Below are 20,255 nucleotides of genomic sequence, written 5' to 3'. Positions count from 1 at the left end.
CAGCCTAAACAAGCTGAACTACCGGAGACCCCCAATCAACCAGATCAAACTAAAGAACACCCACAAGTGCCAGAACAACGCAAGCAACTTGACCAGCCTGATGAACCCAACAAATCAGAGCAATCTAAACAACCCCAAATGCCAGAGATACCTAAGCAACCAGAACTACCAGAGACACCCAAGCAACCAGGTGAAACTGAACAACATTCACAAGTGCCAGAGCAACGCAAACAACCTGATCAACCAGATGAACTCAAGAAATCAGAGCAATCTAAACATCTACAGGTGCCACAGAAGCCCAAGCAACGAGAACAACCAGAGTCCACCACGCAATTAGATCAAACTGTACCTCATCCGCAACTGTCAGAGCAACGCAAGCAACCTGAACAACTAGACAAACCCAAAAAATCGCAGCAATCTGAACAACACCAGCTGCCGGAGCAACCTGAGCAAACCGAACTACCAGAGACACCCAAGCACCCAGAGCACACTGAACAACATTCACAAGTGCCAGAGCAACTTAAGCAACCAGAGCACATTGAACAACAACTACAAGTGACAAATCAACCTAAGCAACCAGAACAACCAGCCGAACCCAACGTAACAGAACAATCTGAACAACTTCAAGTGCAAAAGGCACCTAAACAAGAACAACCAGAAGCCCCCAAGCAACCAGAACAATCTGGAAATCATCCACAAGAGCTAGAGCAACGCAAGCAACCTGAACAACTAGACAAATTCTACAAATCAGATCAATCTGACCAACCTCAGGTGCAAGAGCAAACTAAGCAACCAGAACAACAAGCCGAACCCAATATTTTAATTCAATCTGAGCAATCACCAGAAAATAATCAAGGAGCCCAGTCAGAAAACCGAGAACTCACAAATCCAGAAAAGCATCAATCACAGGAATACCAACAGTCAGAGCAATTAAAACAAACAAACAGACCACTACAACAAACTGCGCCACAAAAGCCAAACCAACTAGGCAACCAACAACATCTTAGACAAAAATCGGACTCTAAAGATGGAAAGTCTGTAACTTATAGCGACACAACATCAGAGAACTCCCAGTCTCAGTCTTCATCATCATCACCTTCATCTGCCAATTTATCAACTCAACAATCAGCGTTTGTTGCTTACCCCGAGAAACCAAGTGGACCGGGTGATCCACAGAAACCTAGACAACAGAATCCTCGCATAACTGAAAGCTCTGAAGAATCAAGAAAGGGTCGTTATGACCTACAAAAAATTAAACAAGGTTTGTAGCCTTTCTATCTTGAACAATATTCAATACTATTTTAATAATATTATGTATTTTGTAGTTAAAAATTTTATTTGTTGAGTAGCTTAAAATTTTTGGAGGAGTTTTTGTGTGTAAATCAATAGCGCATTATATAAATAGTAAATTGCAGCAGGTTCTTATTAATTTCTAAATCTTTCCTCCTTACTTGAAGAGCTTGGCTAACTTAAAAATTGGCAAACTTTTACTATACCTATATTTTAAATTGTTATTGGGGTTCTGTACGCTATTCAGCATTCAGAACCCCGTTATCAAAGTTTTTGTTATCAACTTATAATTTTTACCACAAGTCTTATAGTAAAGTTTAAGAGTGTGAGTACAACATTGAACCGCGTCTCAAGCTACACTGCCACTTTATGAAACTTTAAAAAGGCCATGTTAAATTAGGTGAGGTAAGTTTATAAGCAAAGAATTTTAACGGTTGTATACCGATACTGTTGCACGTCTAGCACATAAAGTAATAACCATTATGTTGTGCGTACAATCTATAAACGCTACCACCTCTTTTTAAACTCATACCTATTGCTTTGAAATTCGTATATATACTCAACAGATCACATTTCTTTGCAGTTGAAACCGCTCTAGAAGCCGAGGTAAATTTGAAGACCCTAATCATCAGCAACGACTCCGGAAGTGGACGTTGTTATTGCTCGTGTGACGTCAACAGTCGTCCACTCTTCGTTAGCGTAGATCCGGAAAAACTGGGATTCTAATTTTTAAGAAATCAACATCAGAAGTCGTTCTTTAGTCGGTAGTTTTGACCGTTTATGTCGGTAAACGGTCAAAGTAATAATTCGTTCAATCTGGTGAATTTATATCTATAACATACAATCCGATTTTTTTTTATGGGACAGTATGGGGAAATCATGGGAGAAATGGAAAACAATCTTTGGAACTATAAGATCTTTTTTGTGAAAACAAATTTGGCATAGACAATTTTTTGGTCAAGCGTGAGTTGTCCATAAAAATTAATAATATTGTCGAAAATTCTCATTCAAAATCAGTTCCTTGTGGGGATAATTTCATTGTATAGAAAGAAAAAATCGGGACAAAAAGTTGGTCAAATTAAATAAAATGTTTTTTCATACAAATTATATGAAAAATAATAATGTGTTATAAAATTTTTTTAAATCAGTCAATTTTAATCTTTTTTATGGACAACTCACGCCAACTGACCAAAAACTTCACCGTGCTAAAGTTTTTTTCTCAAAATACACTTAATGCTTTCTAAGACAGGTTACCTGAAACTGAAACCTAGGACATACAGAGGTCCTAGGTTTCAGATTTCCCTATACTGTTCCACTTAAAAAACAGATACACTGCATACTTATACGTATACAGTGCGAGCTTTTTTTACACATTTAATAATTTCTGCACATTTAATCAAAAGAACAATGGCACACTCGGCTACAATAATTTAGAAATGTTAGTTTCTATTAAATAGGTTGGTTTACAAAAGTGTAAAAATTCTACCAGTGTCGAAATCCTTAATACAAGTAATATTATTCTTATCGATTTGTCTTAGAAATATCTTCTCCAACTTGGTAGTAAGAATTAAACGAATAATGTCGTGAATTTTAGTATTTGTTGCGTACCAATCACATAGGTTCACTTTATTCAATTACGTGGAGCATACTGAAAGTTCCTGGAACTCGCCACTTGTGAAAGAAACTAAATAAAATCTGAAATAGGAACTAGGTTACTTTTTACTTTATGAGACTGTCTTTTGTTTTTTCATTGCGGCGTCTCGTTTTGAAAACATGAGGCGAACGTTTACATTACCGCGCCGTCGTGTACATTAATGGCGAATCTGAATAGAATAGAATACGTTTATTTGCCAGAATACAGTAATTACAAAGGTCTTAAGTAAAATTATGTACATTGTATTCAATCTGCAAGCAGATGTGAAAATATTAATGGGACTCAATGTTTCCTTAGTCTAGTTTCTAATTATTAATGTAATGAATTTGTAAATTCTAAGTATTCTTTATTACTATAGAAGCAATGTGTCAAAAGCCATTTAGTCAATTTTAATTTAAAAGTATGTCCTTGTAACAATTTAATTTCGTTTGGTAATTTATTGTAAATAATTATACACATGTTGAAGCAGTTATTCTTATAAATTACTTTATGGCAATGAGGTTGATACAAGAGATTCGTAATTTTTGCTCTAGTTTGCCTTTGAATGACTTCACCGCGTGTTTTAAAATATTGAGGATGAGAGTTGACAAATACGCAGATATCCCTAATGTACATGCATGGCAAAGGTAATATGTTCAGCCTTTTAAACAGCGGTTTGCAACTGTCATCGAACCACGCACCGCAAATTGCTCGAATACACTTCTTCTGGACTTTAAACGCTCTTTCTAAGATTACTGAGTTACCCCATAGTACAAGACCGTAGCTGAGCACGGACGAAACGTAGCCGTGATAGGCCGTCAACGCAGCTTCTATTTCAGCTGAATTCTATTCGCTAGGCAACAACATTTAAATTCCTCTGAATAATACAATCACGCGGCCGCCGCCCGTCCGCCGCCCGGAGACCGCGCGGTCGCCGCGTACACCAAACTCAAGCAAGACTCGCCCGCGTGTCCGGGACTCTCAGTTAAGCTAAAACGTAAAAGCTAAACAAATAGAGCGTATTTTGGCCATGACAGTTAGACGCACGCGGTCGCTGCGCGGCGGTAACACGTCCGCGCGGCAGCCGCGCGGTCGGAGTGAAATTCGTGTCGAATAAATGATTTTCTACGATTTTCGATGTGACTTAAGTCAACAAGAGAGTTGTCAGACACTTCAGCTGGCATTTGGTGATGAAGCACCATGTCGTAGTCCTGTCTATTCGTAGTTCAGTGAATTTAGACATGGACGTGATCATCTCCGTGAAGATGTATGTGAAGGTCGGCCGGCGAATGCGGTTACCGAATTTAGTATTGATACCGTACAACTGATTGAAACCGACAAAAAAAATACGTAGTAAATAATAATAGAGCATTGACGGGTCTGGCAAAAAAAGCAAAAGATAAAAACATTTACTAAATTCCCACTAGTCTCATGCATGGAAGTTTTGGGTTACAATTGGGAATAATACGGCACTGGGAATAAACCAAATATCTAACTTTGTATCATACTTTTTATATGGAGATCTTCAAGTAGTACAGAGAACCTACTAAATTTTGATTTTCAACTGAAGCCTTATTCGTTTTAATTAAATTCTCATTTATCTCAATATTTGCAAATTGCCCAGCGTTTTAACGACACGCCGTATCTCCCGCTGCCCCAATCAGCTATTTTCTTCGGCCCTGAGCAATCTCTCGCCAATTGATGGTTTGTACTTCGCCATACGTGTGACGCCTTGTCTGCGTCCAGTAGGTCGACTCAGTTAGGCTTTTTTCACGTTCCGATCCTCTTCCATTCCTTTCTAAATGGCCGAGCCAGCGAAGTCTGTGCGCTTTGGTTTCTATTTCAACGTTAGTGCGGACTCTCCAGCTATCGTTCTCCCGTTGGACTTGCTCTAATATATTCCTGAGAACCTTTCTCTCAGCCACCAGGAGTTTATTCTCTTCTTCAAAGTGTGTCTAAGCTTCACAACCGTACGAGAGAATGGGCCTCATGATGGTCTTGTAAATCTGTATTATAGCTTGACGGCGCAGAAGTTTGGACACCAACACTTAGTGTAGAGCTGCACTACATCGTAAGGTGTTCTGGATGCGGATGTCTACATTCTCTTCTCTAGAGTTGGTATCTGTAATAGTACAGCCTAGGTATTTGAACTTGGCCACACCTTTGTAGATGGCATTTCCAACATAAAGGTCTTCACGAGTTTGGCGAACGTTTCTAAATAGCTTCAAGTGGAGATATTCCGTTTTCGTCGCTACTTTTTTACTGTTCTTATTTTATTAATATTAATTTACACCACGCGGATTGAGGGACATGAGGAGCAACCCCCCACACCTCACCTCCTAAAATTTAGACCCGCGTTAGTCAAAGTCAAAGTCAAAGATTATTTATTCCATAGGTAAAATAAATTTACTCTTGAAAACGTCACATTTAAGCTACTGCTCGTTCACTACGCTGACCTCCCTGAGAAGAACGAGCAAGAAACTCTAGGGATTGCTCTTTTCAAATAAACTTAAATGCTATGGAATACACTTTGAATCAAATTTGTGTGGATTCTGGAGCCATGTCGTCTTTCCATACATCTTTATCTAACACGTAGTCTTCAATTTTGTAATATGATTTTTCGATCAAAATATTTTTAATGTAGTTTCTAAACTTAGGAAATGATAAACTTAATATATGCTCCGGAATCTTATTGTAAAAACGTATACAGTTCCCCATAAAAGAGTTGTTTACCTTGGTTAAACGAAATCGTGGTACCATGAGTTTGGACTTAGCTCTAAGGTTAATATTATGGATATCTTCTTTCTTATTGAAATTATGTATATTTTTACGGGCATATAAAATATTTGAGTAAATGTACTGTGATGCCACAGTCATGATACCAGTCTCCTTAAACTTTTCTCTGAGAGATACCCGAGAGCCTAGACGGTACACAGAACGAATCGCTCGTTTTTGCAATACAAATATGGTTTGAATATCTGCCGCTTTACCCCACATGAGAATCCCGTAGGACATTATACTATGGAAGTAACTAAAGTAAACTAGTCTAGCAGTACTAACATCGGTAAGCTCACATATTCTGCGGACTGCGTATGCAGCGGAGCTTAATCTGCTGGCCAGGGACGATATATGTGGAAACCACTGAAGTTTACTATCTAAGGTCACTCCCAAGAATACTGCTTTATTAACAAGGTCTAACTTTTCTCCGTTTATTTCTATGGTTGGACTAGTCGATTTTACGTTAGGTAATTCAAATTTAACACATTTTGTCTTCTTGGCATTAAGCAATAAATTGTTAGCATTAAACCAATAAACTACCTTAGAGAGGGTATCATTAATACGGTCATAGTTATTGTCATGTCTGTCTATTTTAAAAATGAAGGATGTGTCATCAGCAAACAACACTATTTCGCAATGGTCCTTAACAAAGAATGGCAGATCATTAATATAAATCAGAAATAAGAAAGGTCCAAGTATTGAGCCCTGCGGAATACCCATTTTTACTGGAGAACCCAAAGAAGTCACTCCATTTATGTCTACTTTCTGAATTCTACCGTTGAGATATGACGAGACAAGTTTCGACGCCTTGCCATTTACACCGTCATGTTCCAGCTTCCTAATAAGAGTATTATGATCAACGCAATCAAATGCCTTTGCGAGGTCACAGAAAACACCAATAGCGTTCTGGGACCTTTCCCAAGCATCAAAGATGTGTTTTAGTAACGCTACCCCCGTATCGCTAGTCGATCTACCACTAGTAAACCCGTATTGTTCACTATGAAAAATATGATTCCTACCGAAATAGGACAGTAATTGAGTTAGCATAACCTTTTCGAATATTTTACTTAAAGCTGGTAAAATTGAAATGGGCCTATAGTTGCTAGGATCAACTTTCCCACCGCTTTTGAATAAGGGAATAACCTTGCTGTATTTCATTAAATCGGGAAAAACACCTTCGTCAACGCACCTATTGAAAGCTACAGCTAAATGTGGGGAAATGAGATTAATAACTGAGTCTATAACTTTAGTTGATATGAGAGAGATCTTCCAGATCTTCAGAGATCTTCAGAGATCTTCAGTTTTTTTAACATGTATTGACTTAAAAGCTTTTATGATGTCTTGTGGATTAACATGACGAAAATTAAATAAACTGCCACAAACGTTAACATTTTCCTTTAAGAGAACAATAGCAAGTGAAGGGGAGGAATTTAATGATTTTGTAGTGTTCACAGCAATTTCCGAAAAGAACGATTCAAAAGCTTGGGCTACTTTATCTTTACATTTTATAAGTTTGCTGTCTAATTCTAAAACTATATCTCTATCCTGTGGTTTAACCCTGCCTGACTCTTTATTTATTATGCTCCAAGTAGTTTTAGATTTATTTATCGATTGTCTAATTTTGTCGCTGTGAAACTTAACCTTAGCAGCTACACAAACTTTTTTAAATATTTTCGAATAAATTCTAACATATTCTATGAAATTGGAATTATTATTATAAGTTTTCATAGCATATAGCTCATACAAACGAGACCTACTCTTATGAATACCTACTGTTGCCCAGTCGTTGAATTTAGTCTCTCTATGGAAAGTTAATGTTTTCGATTTAAATATATTGTCAAATTCATTTTTAATTAAACCAAATATCGTGTTATATAAAGTATTTGGATCCTCCGGTATATGGGATAGGGATTGCCGATATTATTTTGAAATCTAATTATTCGTTCTGTGGTAATCGGTCTGCAGAGAAATTGGTCTACCTTCTTGCTCATTTTACAATTAAAAGAGGCCAATTGGCCACTATGGTCGGATCTTAAGCAATTTATTATTGATTTAGACACTGCGTCTGTGTTACAAAAGATGTTATCAATACAAGTAGAAGAGGAGGCAGTAATGCGAGTTGGTTCTAAAAAAAGATTAATCAAGTCAAAACTTTGAAATAAATTAATGAGTCTTACAGAAGTAGAACAGTTTTCCAACAGGTTTACATTGAAATCTCCACATATTACTACGTTTTTTTTGGTTGGAAAAATCCGCTTTAAACTGTCTTCCATAATTAATTCAAACTCGTTAAAATTAGCAGAGGGGGGCCTGTATACGCATAAGAGGACAAACTGATCCAATTCCACACATGAAATTTCAATAGTTCGTTCAGTAGAAAGATTTGTGATATCCTTACGCTATTTAAATTTTAAGTTACGCTTAATAATAATCATGGATCCGCCTCTACTTAAGCTCTTTCTTATGAACGAACTGACTATTACATAATTTTCTATATTGTTAATGGCTTCGTAATCTTTCAGCCAGTGTTCTGTAACACAAAACACGTCAACGGAAATATCGTGCAAAAAAAAGACTTATTTCTAATGTTTTGCCAGAAAAGCCTTGAATATTTTGATGTACTACATGGAAACGATTAGACTTTTCTGTTGTCGTGTTTTTCAGTTTAAATTATGGTTAGTAAAAAGTATACGATTGCTACTTAAAGTAGGAGCATTGTCGTGGGACTGTGTTATGTCTTCTATAACAGCGTCCTTAATATTAAAAGATAGCAAACTAGCTATATGTCTTAGATACCTTAGGGGTAAATGTAAATTATCCTCAAAAAGTTTGAAGTTCCTTACGAACTTATTAATGTCAAAACAAAATATAACGTCACTATGACGGCAAGTCAAATTATGAATATGCGAATTTATGTTATATATATACTTATTACGAGCAATGCCTAGGTTAGAGCATTAAGGGAATGCACTTAGTATGAATTTACACCCACACTTCTCATGAATTCTCAAGAACACGTCAATGCTACTATTTACTTCTTTTTTACTAATGTTAGTACTATCACCTAATATAAGAATCACTGTTGTATATTTGTCAAAGTTGCAATCACTTAACAGTGTAATAATTTAACTAAAAGTAGCTCCTGAATAGCAATAGTTGACTACCCTTTGTTTTAAGTGGTTACTAAGGTGGTGGCCTAGTCCTACGCCTATTTTATCAGAAAAAACTACCGTTCTTCTGGATGGCCTGGTCGGAGTTCTAATAGTCTTGGTTGACCGTTGACTGTGTCGAACTTCAACAGTTGTAGTGGAGCAGACACGTTTTCCTGCAGCAACGCTGGCATACGATGCACGTGTTGGTTGCGTTGATGATGTGGGTGGTGGGGACGGAGTCTGATTTATTTGTACTGGACCATTTGTTTCACTAAGCTCATCGTGAAGAAGGACTTGAGTAAGTTCTCTATACTCAGTACCCAGCTTTAAAAGCTCATTAGTTGCAGCTGAAAGTTGTTTCTGCGTAGAAAGTAGGTCTTGAGTTCGCGATTGAAGATCTAACTCTAGATCTTTCACTTGTTCGGCCATCTTCACCTTGTCCTTGTGTAAATTTAATTTTTCTGATTTTAGTTTCTTAAGAGTTTTCGATTTCTTTCTTATCAGGTTGGTTAATTTGGAAAATCTTGGGTCTTGCGATTTAGTGCTGCATAATTAACTGTTGCATACATTCCTGTCTCCCAGAGCTAGTTCATCACGGAGTGACAAGGTCGTTAGGTGGTCGTAACTTCCGCTTTGTTCGTGTAATGATGCAACTTCAGCATTTGATTCCTTTACCTGTCTTTCAAGAAATCTGATACGGTCTAAGGCGTCTTCGTGTTCCTGGTGTTCTCGGAAGCTCTCTATAATTAATTCCTTTCGTTTGCACTCTTTTTCTAATTCTTCACAAAATCGTCGAATTTCATCAAATTTCCCTTTTAATGTCATTCGTGAAGTCTTGAGCGCCTGCATTTCCATTTCATATACATCGCGTTCTTCAAGAAGCCTATCTGTCAGTGCCCTCAGTTCATTGAGCTCAGCTTCCAATTCCAGCGTTGAAATACTTCGCCTTAATACAGTTTTCGATATGTGGATTTAATTTTTTTTTAATAATAACCAAGTGCAGGACAAACAAGTCGTGCGCTTGGTGGTAAGCTGTACACCTAGTCATAACAGTTGCAGTGCCACTCAGAGCTTTAAATCGCAAAGATCTTAAAGGGGCACTGCCACTTCACTCGTTACCCCGAGACATAAGTTGATACGTACCATGTACCTGTAATTTCACCAGCACCTTAACCGGAACGCAGTAATGCTCATATTACTGCTTGGCGGCAGAAATAGGTAAGGTATCAGTAACTTCCCTGGACGAACTCTTTCACTAGGAGCTTTACTGCTACAAAAATCATTAATCAACGCCTTACTTTCTCAATCTCGTATCTTAAGCACAAAGCTACTAAATGCAGAAAATGGATTGTATATACAAATTTTGCAGCCTGATTTCATATCACATTTCCTTCGTGTTCACACACTGGTTTCTACCTATTCTTAAAGTTGCATCCGAATTAATGCCTTTGATAAGAAATTTTAAATAAATAGAAAGTTTTGCCATCTGAATAATTACTCTTTATAAAATACGAGTTTTAAGAAAGTAAGGCATTGTCACCCCGTGTTCTTCTTCGTCGTTTAAATGTTATGGCCCCATCGAAATAATCAATGATTTTGCCAATGTCAAGTAAAAATAACTATGTACGGTAGTTTAGTATCATTATAAAAATTATACAAAAAAAAATTAAGTAGCCGCCATTAATTGTTTGCGCTTACTTCACTGGGCGCGTAATAGACTACAAAAGCGCGGAAGAGAAAGGAGAAATAATACACCTTTTTTCTTTAAGGAGGTTTATTCCATTTTATTAAATGTTAAGTATAATCGAGCAAGACATGTACACAACGCTACAGCATATTATGAGAATATTCTAATTGATTATTACCATAGATACCTAAATCGTAATTAATTAATTTCTAAGAAAGAGAGAATAAACAAATCATTTTTCCATGTCGTGCAAACATTCAAGGGTACAAAACAGACTACGTCTGTAATATACACATAAACCATACATGAATCTTGGTGGTGTAAAATGTTGTTATGACTCGAAAATTTGCAGACCAAGAGTATCAGAAATTGGAGGCTTTGGTAATGTTTGTGGCTGACCCGGAATGATCGAGAGTCCTTTTTGACGACGCTTGCGTCTCTCCGTTTGATGAAAGCCAAACCTAATTTTGCCCGGCAGGACAGAAAATCGTCTACCGACGGGCACTGTTGCTAAGCGTTTGAAAAGCACCTCGGTTTCCACTTTGAGATTAGCATCCAGCACCCTCATAATGTCCTTCTCACGTTGCACTATTGCCTTGCGCTCATCGCCAATGAGTGCCTCTTCTGCCATCGCTGCACACTTACCGAGGAAGGCTTGTATTCTTTCTCCAGATTGCAATAATTTCGTCCACTCATAAGCTTCTTCTACTTGGTTGCGTACCTCATTTACATTACCCTGTTGCATATCCCCGCTTAAAAGCACAAAGCACCCGTTTAGCCACCAAGTCGCATTGTTTATCTCTGTTGCCTCACGCTGGCATAATTTTGCGTAATATTTTGAAAGGGCGTAGTTCTTCTGTATAGCAAGAAGACGTGCTACCTCATACATTAACCAACATCTCATCATGGTATTCTCACATTTTTCTAAAGTATTCATGTACTTCTCTAAAGCTAATTTCGAAGACAGATATTTATGCGGGTAATTCATTATTACGGAATCGTAAGAGGAAGGACGACTCACAGGCAGGCCCATAAGGTAGAAAACGCGACGTTTATTGCCACGATCGCTCATATTGTATGAGAGTCTGTATTGCAAGAGGTAGCCTTCCCCTATTGTTCTGTACAGTCGATCTGTGTACAGTTCCTTGTCTGGCAGTGTATGAGGAGTTTTGCCATCAAGAAATAGCTGCATACGTTCCGCTTTTGCTATTAAAAGCGCTAGGTTATTCGTTCGCCAACAATTGTCCATTTGTTTTAAATATAAATCAGCTGTACGTGCGCCGGTTATCCTTTCATTTTCTAATAATTTCTTCTGGAACATATCCTGATGTTGAGATTTTGACTTTTCAGCTAATTTTATTGAGTAGTACGGACGTTGGCACCTTAGCATTTCTTGCCGTTCACTTAGCGTGTGTATTGTTTCAATGATAATGTTTTTTATATCTCGACTGCCTGCCGCATTAGCTGACATCACTACGGGATGATCACGTAAAGCTTGGAGATAAAATTTATCATAAGCCATTTGTCCCAGGTATTTCATAGCCAAAACTCTTTCTAATTGTTCATGTTTCCTAATTTCTAGTTGCGTTAACTTGTTTATGGCTTCAGGTCGAGGAATGCGGGATTTATGGGGTATTACTATGGGTTCATACATGTCAAAACTTACAGTTTGATTGTCCTTAATAAGTGGCAGGAAGTCTATTAAAACATTGCCCGCATTTTTCCCAACACAGTCCTGAAGCGTTTCGATTCCCTGGTTGATACCTTCGTGGAAGTACGGCGGCTTCTGTCGGTGGCGCACACCGCGATAATTCATTACCAGCGAGCGTTCGAAATCACCAATTGTGAACATGGCGAGTGCCTGCATATGTTGGGCGACCATATTGTTTGGTTCCAGTTTGAGCGCCAGCTCGGCGTCGTCGTATGCCTGGATCGGCTGGACGGCGTCCGAGCATACCTTACTACGACCAACCAACAGCAACACGTTTTCTGGATTGGTTTTGAACGCTGTGTCGTAAGCACATTTTGCTTTTTGAAATTGCTCGAGACGTCTTAGGAATGCACCTCGCTCTCGGTAAACGGTAAGAGCAGAAAAAATAGGTTTTGGCTCCATTTTTATAATAATAAATTTTATAAACAAATTAATGTAGATATTTTATCTAAACATAAAATAACTTCACGAAATTACATGCATCAAAAGCAAAATCTTCAAAAAGATAACCCATCTAGAACTCCGACACCATCTCGTAGCATTACATGTCCATAGATAAGCACGTAAAATGAGGAAGTATGTATATCTCAGTGGATGGAAGAAAATATATTCTATTATTCAATACTTCAAGAAAATCTTTTTTCTTTTTCTTAAATTTGGCACTACTCTAAGTTTACATCAAAGAAAAGGTTAGAAAAGGGATGGGAGAAAATATTTATCAAGATGTAATCTGAAAGATGCGTCAATTTTAATATTTTACCTGAATATTTATGGAAGGGCTTACCGCAAGATTCAATTCTCAGGCTCATTTGATACAATATTTACTAAAATTGTGATTTAGGAGGGAAGAGTTGGGTAATACCGAGCCCCTAAGCAAGAACGCCTATAATTAACCTCAGACATGGTTTATAAAAACAAAATTTATTAGGCTACATGTGTATAATCACGTACGTATATAGTCCGTATAGTATATACTAATATAATCTTCATAAACAAATACAAAAGGCAGTTGTTGCAAAATTACAAAAAAAGTGGGAAAACGCGGTATTATCAAACTGGTTTGACAATATCGTGCTCAGAACTAGTAAAATCGTGACTCAATAAATTTATTGGAATTAGTTCAATGTTATTTATGATATAAATACAAAAACAAATTTTTAAGTTGAAATATACTCGTGTGTATAAGAGTCTAGGCTATTATCTTTTACAGCAACATAATCGAATACTTAAATGTTAACAATAAATAAAGTTAAACAAATAGATACGTGAATAGCATTTGCTTTCCTTGAACTTATTTTCGTAAAGAACGTGGCAGACTTGGTAGCTCTTTGAAGGAATCTGAAGATATTTACGTCTTCGGTCATAAAAATGATGATGTGGTGATGTTTTTATTGATCTCAATGTTAATCTTATTGATTGTAAAAAGACTTTTTGACATTTTTTATTAGTAATTTGGATTTAATTTTTAATTTTATTCATTGCATTTTTATGACCGTGAAAGGAACGTGTATTGTATAATGTAATGGGATTGATGCCTAAATAAATAACAATTGAATTGAAAAACATTTCACTACTGTTAATATATTCTTTCGATACTTGTTTGGTAGCTTTCTTGTCCTTTAGAAATTTTTGCTTAACTTTATTATTTGGAGATTTTTGTATGTACGCGTTTTTTCTATGATACCAAGTGATGGGACGAACAAGTCGTACGCCTGGTGGTAAACGACACGCCTATCCATAGCAGTTGCAGTGCCACTCAGAGCTTTTAATCGCAAAGATCTTAGGAGCACTGCCACTGTGCCCGTCACCCTGAGATATAAGTTCACAAGTTCCATATGCCAGTAATTTCATCAGCACCCTTACTCTTCGAAACAGGAACGCAGTACTGTTCAGATTACTACTTGGCGGCTGAAATAGGTAAGGTGGCATTTCTTCCATGGGCGAACTCTTTCACAAGGAGCTCTACTGCTACTAAACTTATCCTTCTCACTGTTTACGTTGCTGTTTGAAACTTTCCTCTTAGCAGGTTATTCTTTAGCTTCGTTTTTCTACTCCCTCTTCCTTGTTTGCCCAAATTTGATAATACTGTGGTTTAAGCGAGGAATTGTCAAACACACTCACTTTTCTTTCAAACCACAAAATAATTTATCCTAAAAGTAAATTATGTTTCCGCTACGATTTTGCAGATTAATTCTACAATATTTTAACCTCTCAAATATGTTAAAAAAAATACTTGAAATAAAAATGTAATGTTGCTTATCTCTTACCGAAAACACCCGTAAAATTACATTGAAAAGTGTGAAAACTTACAGCACGCATCATATTCGAATGATCGCAGAGAATGAAGCGATAGCGTGCATGTAGGAAGTAATACATTTAAATGCCTCCGTGCCCGAATGATTACCATGCCGGACTGCCACGCAAAAGTCCCAGCTTCCATTCCCGGGCTGGAAGAAATATTTGTATGGCCTACATTTATTTCTCTCGTGAGTTTGGGTGCAATTTGTCAGGCTATGATACTGGGGCACTGTAAACTGTAAACTCTTAAGTAGCTTGTACTTATTGAAGTACACAGAGGCGCGAAATTATCAGCCGCGCGGTAATACCAAACTCTTCCCTACCTCTTAGAGCGACGCTACATGGGCGCTGCCGTGTGTGTTGCGTCATCGTCAGTATATAATAAAGTTATTATATAGTGAAAGTCGCAGTAGTGTCATACACCCCTTCCCGTTTCGTCGCCTGGCCTCTAGTCCGATGCGCACGCGTTCCGTCGCCGTGCACTGTTTCAACGTTCCCTGTGACATGTAGCTCTAATATTATTTATTAGTAGTCACCGCCATGCCGATGCCACGCGTGGCGTCGCTCTTAGACCGTAAATTGTGCCTTCGACAGACTACTACGCCTTGCCAAACGCGACGCGACGCACCAGTTCGGCTGCAACGTACCGTCTGTCGGTCATTAGATGACTCACTATTTACATAGGGTGGCTTGCCGTCTTCGGTGAGCAAGCATCGGTCGCCTGACGACTTGGTATAAATACAAGGGCACATTTCAATGTTGTCACGGTTAATAGGAAAATGTTACTCAACGTTGAAGCAGCTTTACAAATTAAGACCATACCTGAGTACAGCTGTTAGAGTGAGATTGACTGAGTCATTGGTACTGTCCATACTAGACTACTTAGATATAGTATAAGGCCCGATAAAAAACAGGGGCGTCAGGACTTCTGCATTAGATATTGTTTTAAAGTACCACCACGTTCTCACGTTACTCCCTATTTAAATACATTATAATCTATTCAATATGAAAAATAGATACATTTTAAAATTTAATAGTCTGGTACACGCACCTTGACAATTTCGTCTACCCCAGAATATCTGGCCAAAAACTTATCTGGAGTGGCCTGCCACACAGTGGCAATGTTAAATTTCAACGGTACCTGCATTTACGTTTATTGGTTGTTCCTCGCTTAACTCTGACCAGGGGTAGTTTCCGATTCGCAGCGAGTAAGTGCTGGAACGACCTGCTACCTCCGTTAAAAAAACGCCAAAACGCTACATTATTTCAAAAAATGTGTAAATAATGGTTCCTGTCTGTGCAGAAATTGAGTAGCAATTACTCGGTGGTTAAATCCGTTTGCAACACTAAATAAATAAGTACAATTTTAGAATGTTTTCTGTTTTTACAATTTTTATACATTTTACATATAGTACAACACAGACAGACTCTATTAATTGCTTGGTGTTTAGTATACACTCCGCTTGCCGGTTTAATGCAGCAAGCGAAAAGCTTTACCACGAAGCCTGAAAATCAGCAATGCTGAGTCTTCATGTTGAATCAATCATTTTGGAAAAATATGTAGTAAAATTGAAAATACACATTGAATAGTATATGATGTGAAAACACGGTTCCTAAAAATTTTCACTGTTAAAAAACATAAACTTACCGCGAAAGTTTACAAGAAAACTTATATAGTTACTTTTACTATGTATTTTGTATGTAAAACTGTAGGTAAGCCAGTAATAAACTAGTTACTGAGTGAGACAGACGTTTTATTGCTTACGGACATTAGAACTTTACATACACCAACATTTTTTTATATCAACTGAACTAAATATTGCACGCCAAGGAACAGGCAGTGTTGGACGCCCTGCGGCAAAACGGACGGACTATGCGGATGCGGGCGGTAGAAGACCGGGAGAGTTGGCGTGCTCAAGGGGAAGCTTATGTCCAGCAGTGGATGGATGTGGATGTAAAGTGATTATGAACTGAACTAAATAGAGTACGTATAGTATACGATATACACTTTTCAAATGAAAAAATAAGTTCTGAAATAAAGCCCGTGCCCTGGCGCTCAACCCGCGCAAGAGAACCGATTCAGTACGAGAAAAATTAGAATTCGAGCTGAAGTAGTTCGATTCTTAAGTCGAAATTTCCAAGAAACTTGCTGCATTATCCCATAGGGCATTGTATCTCGATTCTTTTCTTGATTATTGAAAAGTACGTCAATTTTTTTCGGTTCTCTGTCACCACCTGACACTAATTTTAATATTCAATAGTCCAATCCCAACAGATGAACAAATAAAATTTTTTATTTGCACTAGATTCAAAGTACTGCTAATTTGAACATAATAATTAATTAGAAATTTACCTATTTATGACACTTTACTTTCGGTATCAAGTAATTTTTAACCGACTTCAAAAAAGGAGGAGGTTCTCAATTCGACTGTATGTTTTTTTTGTATGTATGTTACGCGATAACTCCGGTATTTGTGAACCGATTTTCATGATTATTTTTTTATTGGAAAGGGGGTACTTCCATAGTGGTCCCATTTCTTTTTGAAGAAAATCATCCACCTCGAAGGGTGGCTGTTCACGCATGAAGATTCATTTTTATAAATAGCTCCTAACTTTAATTTAGGAGCAATTACTTTAATGGTTGATTTTGCTGTTTCTCCAATTCAAGGCGCTTTTCTCTCAATATACTTTGAGTGGTGTTGTAGTGAGAACCTATTTTTATTATCTCCAGTGTCAAGTCCTGTACAGTGGCGAACTAGGGGATATTTCTAGATAGAACTAGGGGTGAGCTGCCTATTTAGTAGATAGGTAGGTACCGGAGCTGTAGGCACGCTCACTTTCCGTAGCGCATTGTGCTACTTGCCACTGCCAAACCCTCGACTCTAAGTCTACTACCAAATCTCCTCATTGGTGGCGGAGCTGTAAGCCGCGCTTACCTCCCGACGTCGAAGTGTCTCTCCAGTTCCCTGAAGACTGCGCGGTTGGAGGTACCGGAAGATATCTAGCTTATCTACTACTAGCTCTCCGGGCTAGTGCCGGAGATGCAGGTCGCTGTGTCATGCGACAACGTCATGGCTTCCGCCTTAAAGGGCAACTCACGTGCACATGGAGCGCTGCTGCCACTTATGGGATGGGTCTGCTAAATACCAACCGGTCACTTTGGATTCAATTGACAAGCGCACAAAGAGGCTAATAGGTAACTCGGATTTAGTAGAGGCAAAGCTGCAGTCTTGAACACCGCCGCCGCCCGTAAAGATGCCTGCTGATAAATCATGGAGAATGTGCAGTGGAATTGCACGATTTAATTCTGCCTACTCGTTTATAACGGGGGATTAGACGTAGGCTCGGGTTCCACCTCAAAGTGTTGGATTTTTCAAGGAATGGCACGAAACGTTACGCTTCCACATTTATAGTTAGTTTGTTATTTTGGCAACAAAATAAGTCGGTACCACAAATAAAACTCATTTCTTTTGTATAATATTATGTAAGTACGTTATGTCCAGTTATTTATTTAAAAGTCTACTAGGTTAACTACTTATATAAAATAAATAAAAAATTACGTCATTCCTTTTGTATTTAGCAAATACTTCAATATATTTAGTTACCTATCATAAAAAACAATACAGAGTACAGAGTCACAAGACCTATCAAACCTTAACCCTAACCTTGGGGCTTGGGTGTACTAACTTGTGTTCCAAAAAACATTATTTAAAACACATTTGTATAAAAATCAGGATACGAACAAAGTAAATAAATACAGTCAAGAAAAATGAAGCCATAACCAGAAATTGGTAGATTTAATTTTGTTTGCTTCTTCCCCGAGTAACTATATTGTCTAATTTGGGCACGGTCGTCAACTGCTTTTTGATTTACATTAACAAAATATAATTGGATTTAAAAAAATATTATTCTCAAAAGTTACGAAAATTTTGCAGACGACCAAAAGCACCAAAAGTTACGAAAAATGTAAGAAGTATAACCACTTGGCAACACAGACTGGATTTTTTTTATCAAAGGTGTTGCCAAAAATGTTAATATTTTTAACCACTGTCTTTTTGACAGTGTCAGATATAATAGTTGTCGGCTTGTCAGACAGTCTATAGCTGAAATAATTCATATATCATGTTCCAACCCCACGTGAGTCAGTGGCTTTGCGTTACAGATTTACTGTAGCATTGACATGTTTACTACTTTTTTGTTGACAAAATTCTTCGAAAACTATGGTTTCATTTCGTTATTTTGGTGTTAATTGACGAATTTATTGCATTAATTGTCTTTATTTGGCGTTTTTGTTTGCAAAATGTCCTCGAGCTCCGTTGAGGATATACCAGAGCAGTGTAAGGTAAGTTCGTATGGAGTAGGTACTTTGAGACCTTTGTTTTGTTGCTCTCGGACCACGTGACCTTGGTATCATGCCATAAATACATGCACAGAAATTTCTCCCGCAATAGTGCTTCATAAATGCCCATCTTGCAAATTGCGTCATATTTATCTTTTCATAAAACTTACACGTATATTCTCACGAGTATATGGGTATATTTCTAACGTCTATGTTCTGAGTACATGATGGAAATTTCTTTAGCATTTTGAGGCTTTTGAGACTTCGTAGCAGTAGAGCTACTTGTGAAAGAGTTCGCCCAGGATAGCACTGCCACCTTACCTATTTCTGCCGCCAAGCAGTACAGTCAGCATTACTGTGTTTTGAAGCGTAAGGGTGCTGGTGAAATTACAGGCACATGTGACTTGTCAACTTATGCCTCAGGGTGACGGGCAGTGGTACTGCCACTCAAATCTTTGCGATTTAAAGCTCTGAGTGGCACTGTAACTGTTACGGACAGGCTTACAATCAGGCGCACACAACTTGTTCATCCCGTCACTTGATGTTATATTAAAAAAAAAAATATCATGCCAGTGAAACTGTGTTTATGGTACATTGTCATTTAAATAAATCCAACTTCAAACTGAGTAGGGGCAGGTATTGTACATTCTGGATTGACAAACCTTATTCCCCAGCCAGTTAAAAAGACCTACACCTAATTATTTTAATCTTGCCTCTAAGTAGTAGTTAGTGGCGGTCACAATTAATTGATTGTGATGTTGCTTCACAAATCCCAAAAAAAACCACCCTTATAAGCGCTACAAGTCGAGTATAGACTCGTGCATTATGTTGTGAAACTCATTGGACCAATTTTGTAAGTTACGAAAGGAGGAGATCACAACAGACAAATGTTAAAAAGAGATTGAATTCTGATAGCTATGTTCACATGAACCACTGGTCATGAACTGGAATGTTTAATTGAAATCAAGAGACAATGAAATCATTCTTTTTTTTAATTACAAGTTGTGGTATATTTGCGGCCAGTGATTCATTTGATGAACATTGTTACCATAATTCATCAAGTATATAACCAGAAATAGAGACAAAATAAGGGCCATTCATCCCTGGCGACTCACCAGGCAAGTGGGCCTTATATCACTTTCAAATGTCAACTCTCGTTTGCGCTGAAATCACAAATTAGAACGCTGAAATAGTACAGCGCCAACATCTGGCCTGTGTGTACGTCTCTGTATATTCCAAAAATGTTCTGTATTTATTGTAATAAAGATAATATCTCTAACAATGGGGGGGCTGTTCCGTTCGATGGTGTGAGAAAAACAGCAAAACATCCAATTACAAAAGAAACTGAATCACATTTCATCAGTAAT

General features: G+C 37.7%; 3 protein-coding genes across 7 annotated transcripts in view; 2 read left to right on the top strand and 1 right to left on the bottom strand.

Moving 5' to 3' along the window:
• LOC113226332 (putative mediator of RNA polymerase II transcription subunit 26) overlaps positions 1–2,206 on the top strand; it is an 8,097-nt gene extending 5,891 nt beyond the window's left edge. The window contains exons 3-4 of the mRNA XM_026458918.1: positions 4–1,261; positions 1,874–2,206. Coding sequence (XP_026314703.1) covers positions 4–1,261; positions 1,874–2,016 — 1,401 coding nt within the window. The 3' untranslated portion in view covers positions 2,017–2,206. The remainder of the gene's footprint in view (positions 1–3; positions 1,262–1,873) is intronic.
• Positions 2,207–10,624: 8,418 nt separating this feature from the next.
• On the bottom strand, positions 10,625–12,775 carry LOC113226384 (tetratricopeptide repeat protein 25-like). Its single transcript, XM_026458994.1, has one exon. It carries the CDS (start codon positions 12,651–12,653, stop codon positions 10,872–10,874), a length of 1,782 nt encoding a protein of 593 aa, XP_026314779.1. The 5' UTR covers positions 12,654–12,775; the 3' UTR covers positions 10,625–10,871.
• Positions 12,776–18,684: 5,909 nt separating this feature from the next.
• Positions 18,685–20,255, top strand: part of LOC113226365 (TBC1 domain family member 15) — a 25,644-nt gene continuing 24,073 nt past the window's right edge. For all 5 annotated transcript variants that reach the window (XM_026458965.1, XM_026458967.1, XM_026458968.1 and 2 more), the window contains exon 1: positions 18,685–18,891. In XM_026458965.1, coding sequence (XP_026314750.1) covers positions 18,850–18,891 — 42 coding nt within the window. In that variant the 5' untranslated portion in view covers positions 18,685–18,849. The remainder of the gene's footprint in view (positions 18,892–20,255) is intronic.

Source organism: Hyposmocoma kahamanoa, unplaced genomic scaffold, assembly GCF_003589595.1.
Source record: "Hyposmocoma kahamanoa isolate Upper Pololo Valley unplaced genomic scaffold, ASM358959v1 190, whole genome shotgun sequence".
Lineage (NCBI taxonomy): Eukaryota > Metazoa > Arthropoda > Insecta > Lepidoptera > Cosmopterigidae > Hyposmocoma > Hyposmocoma kahamanoa.
The sequence above is the reverse complement of the archived record's forward strand: the minus strand, read 5'-3'. Positions and strand labels throughout refer to the sequence as shown.

What these genes read in the sequence shown, in the direction of transcription:
- LOC113226384 (XM_026458994.1), bottom strand. Translation starts at nt 12,653, where the DNA reads ATGGAGCCAAAACCTATTTTTTCTGCTCTTACCGTTTACCGAGAGCGA.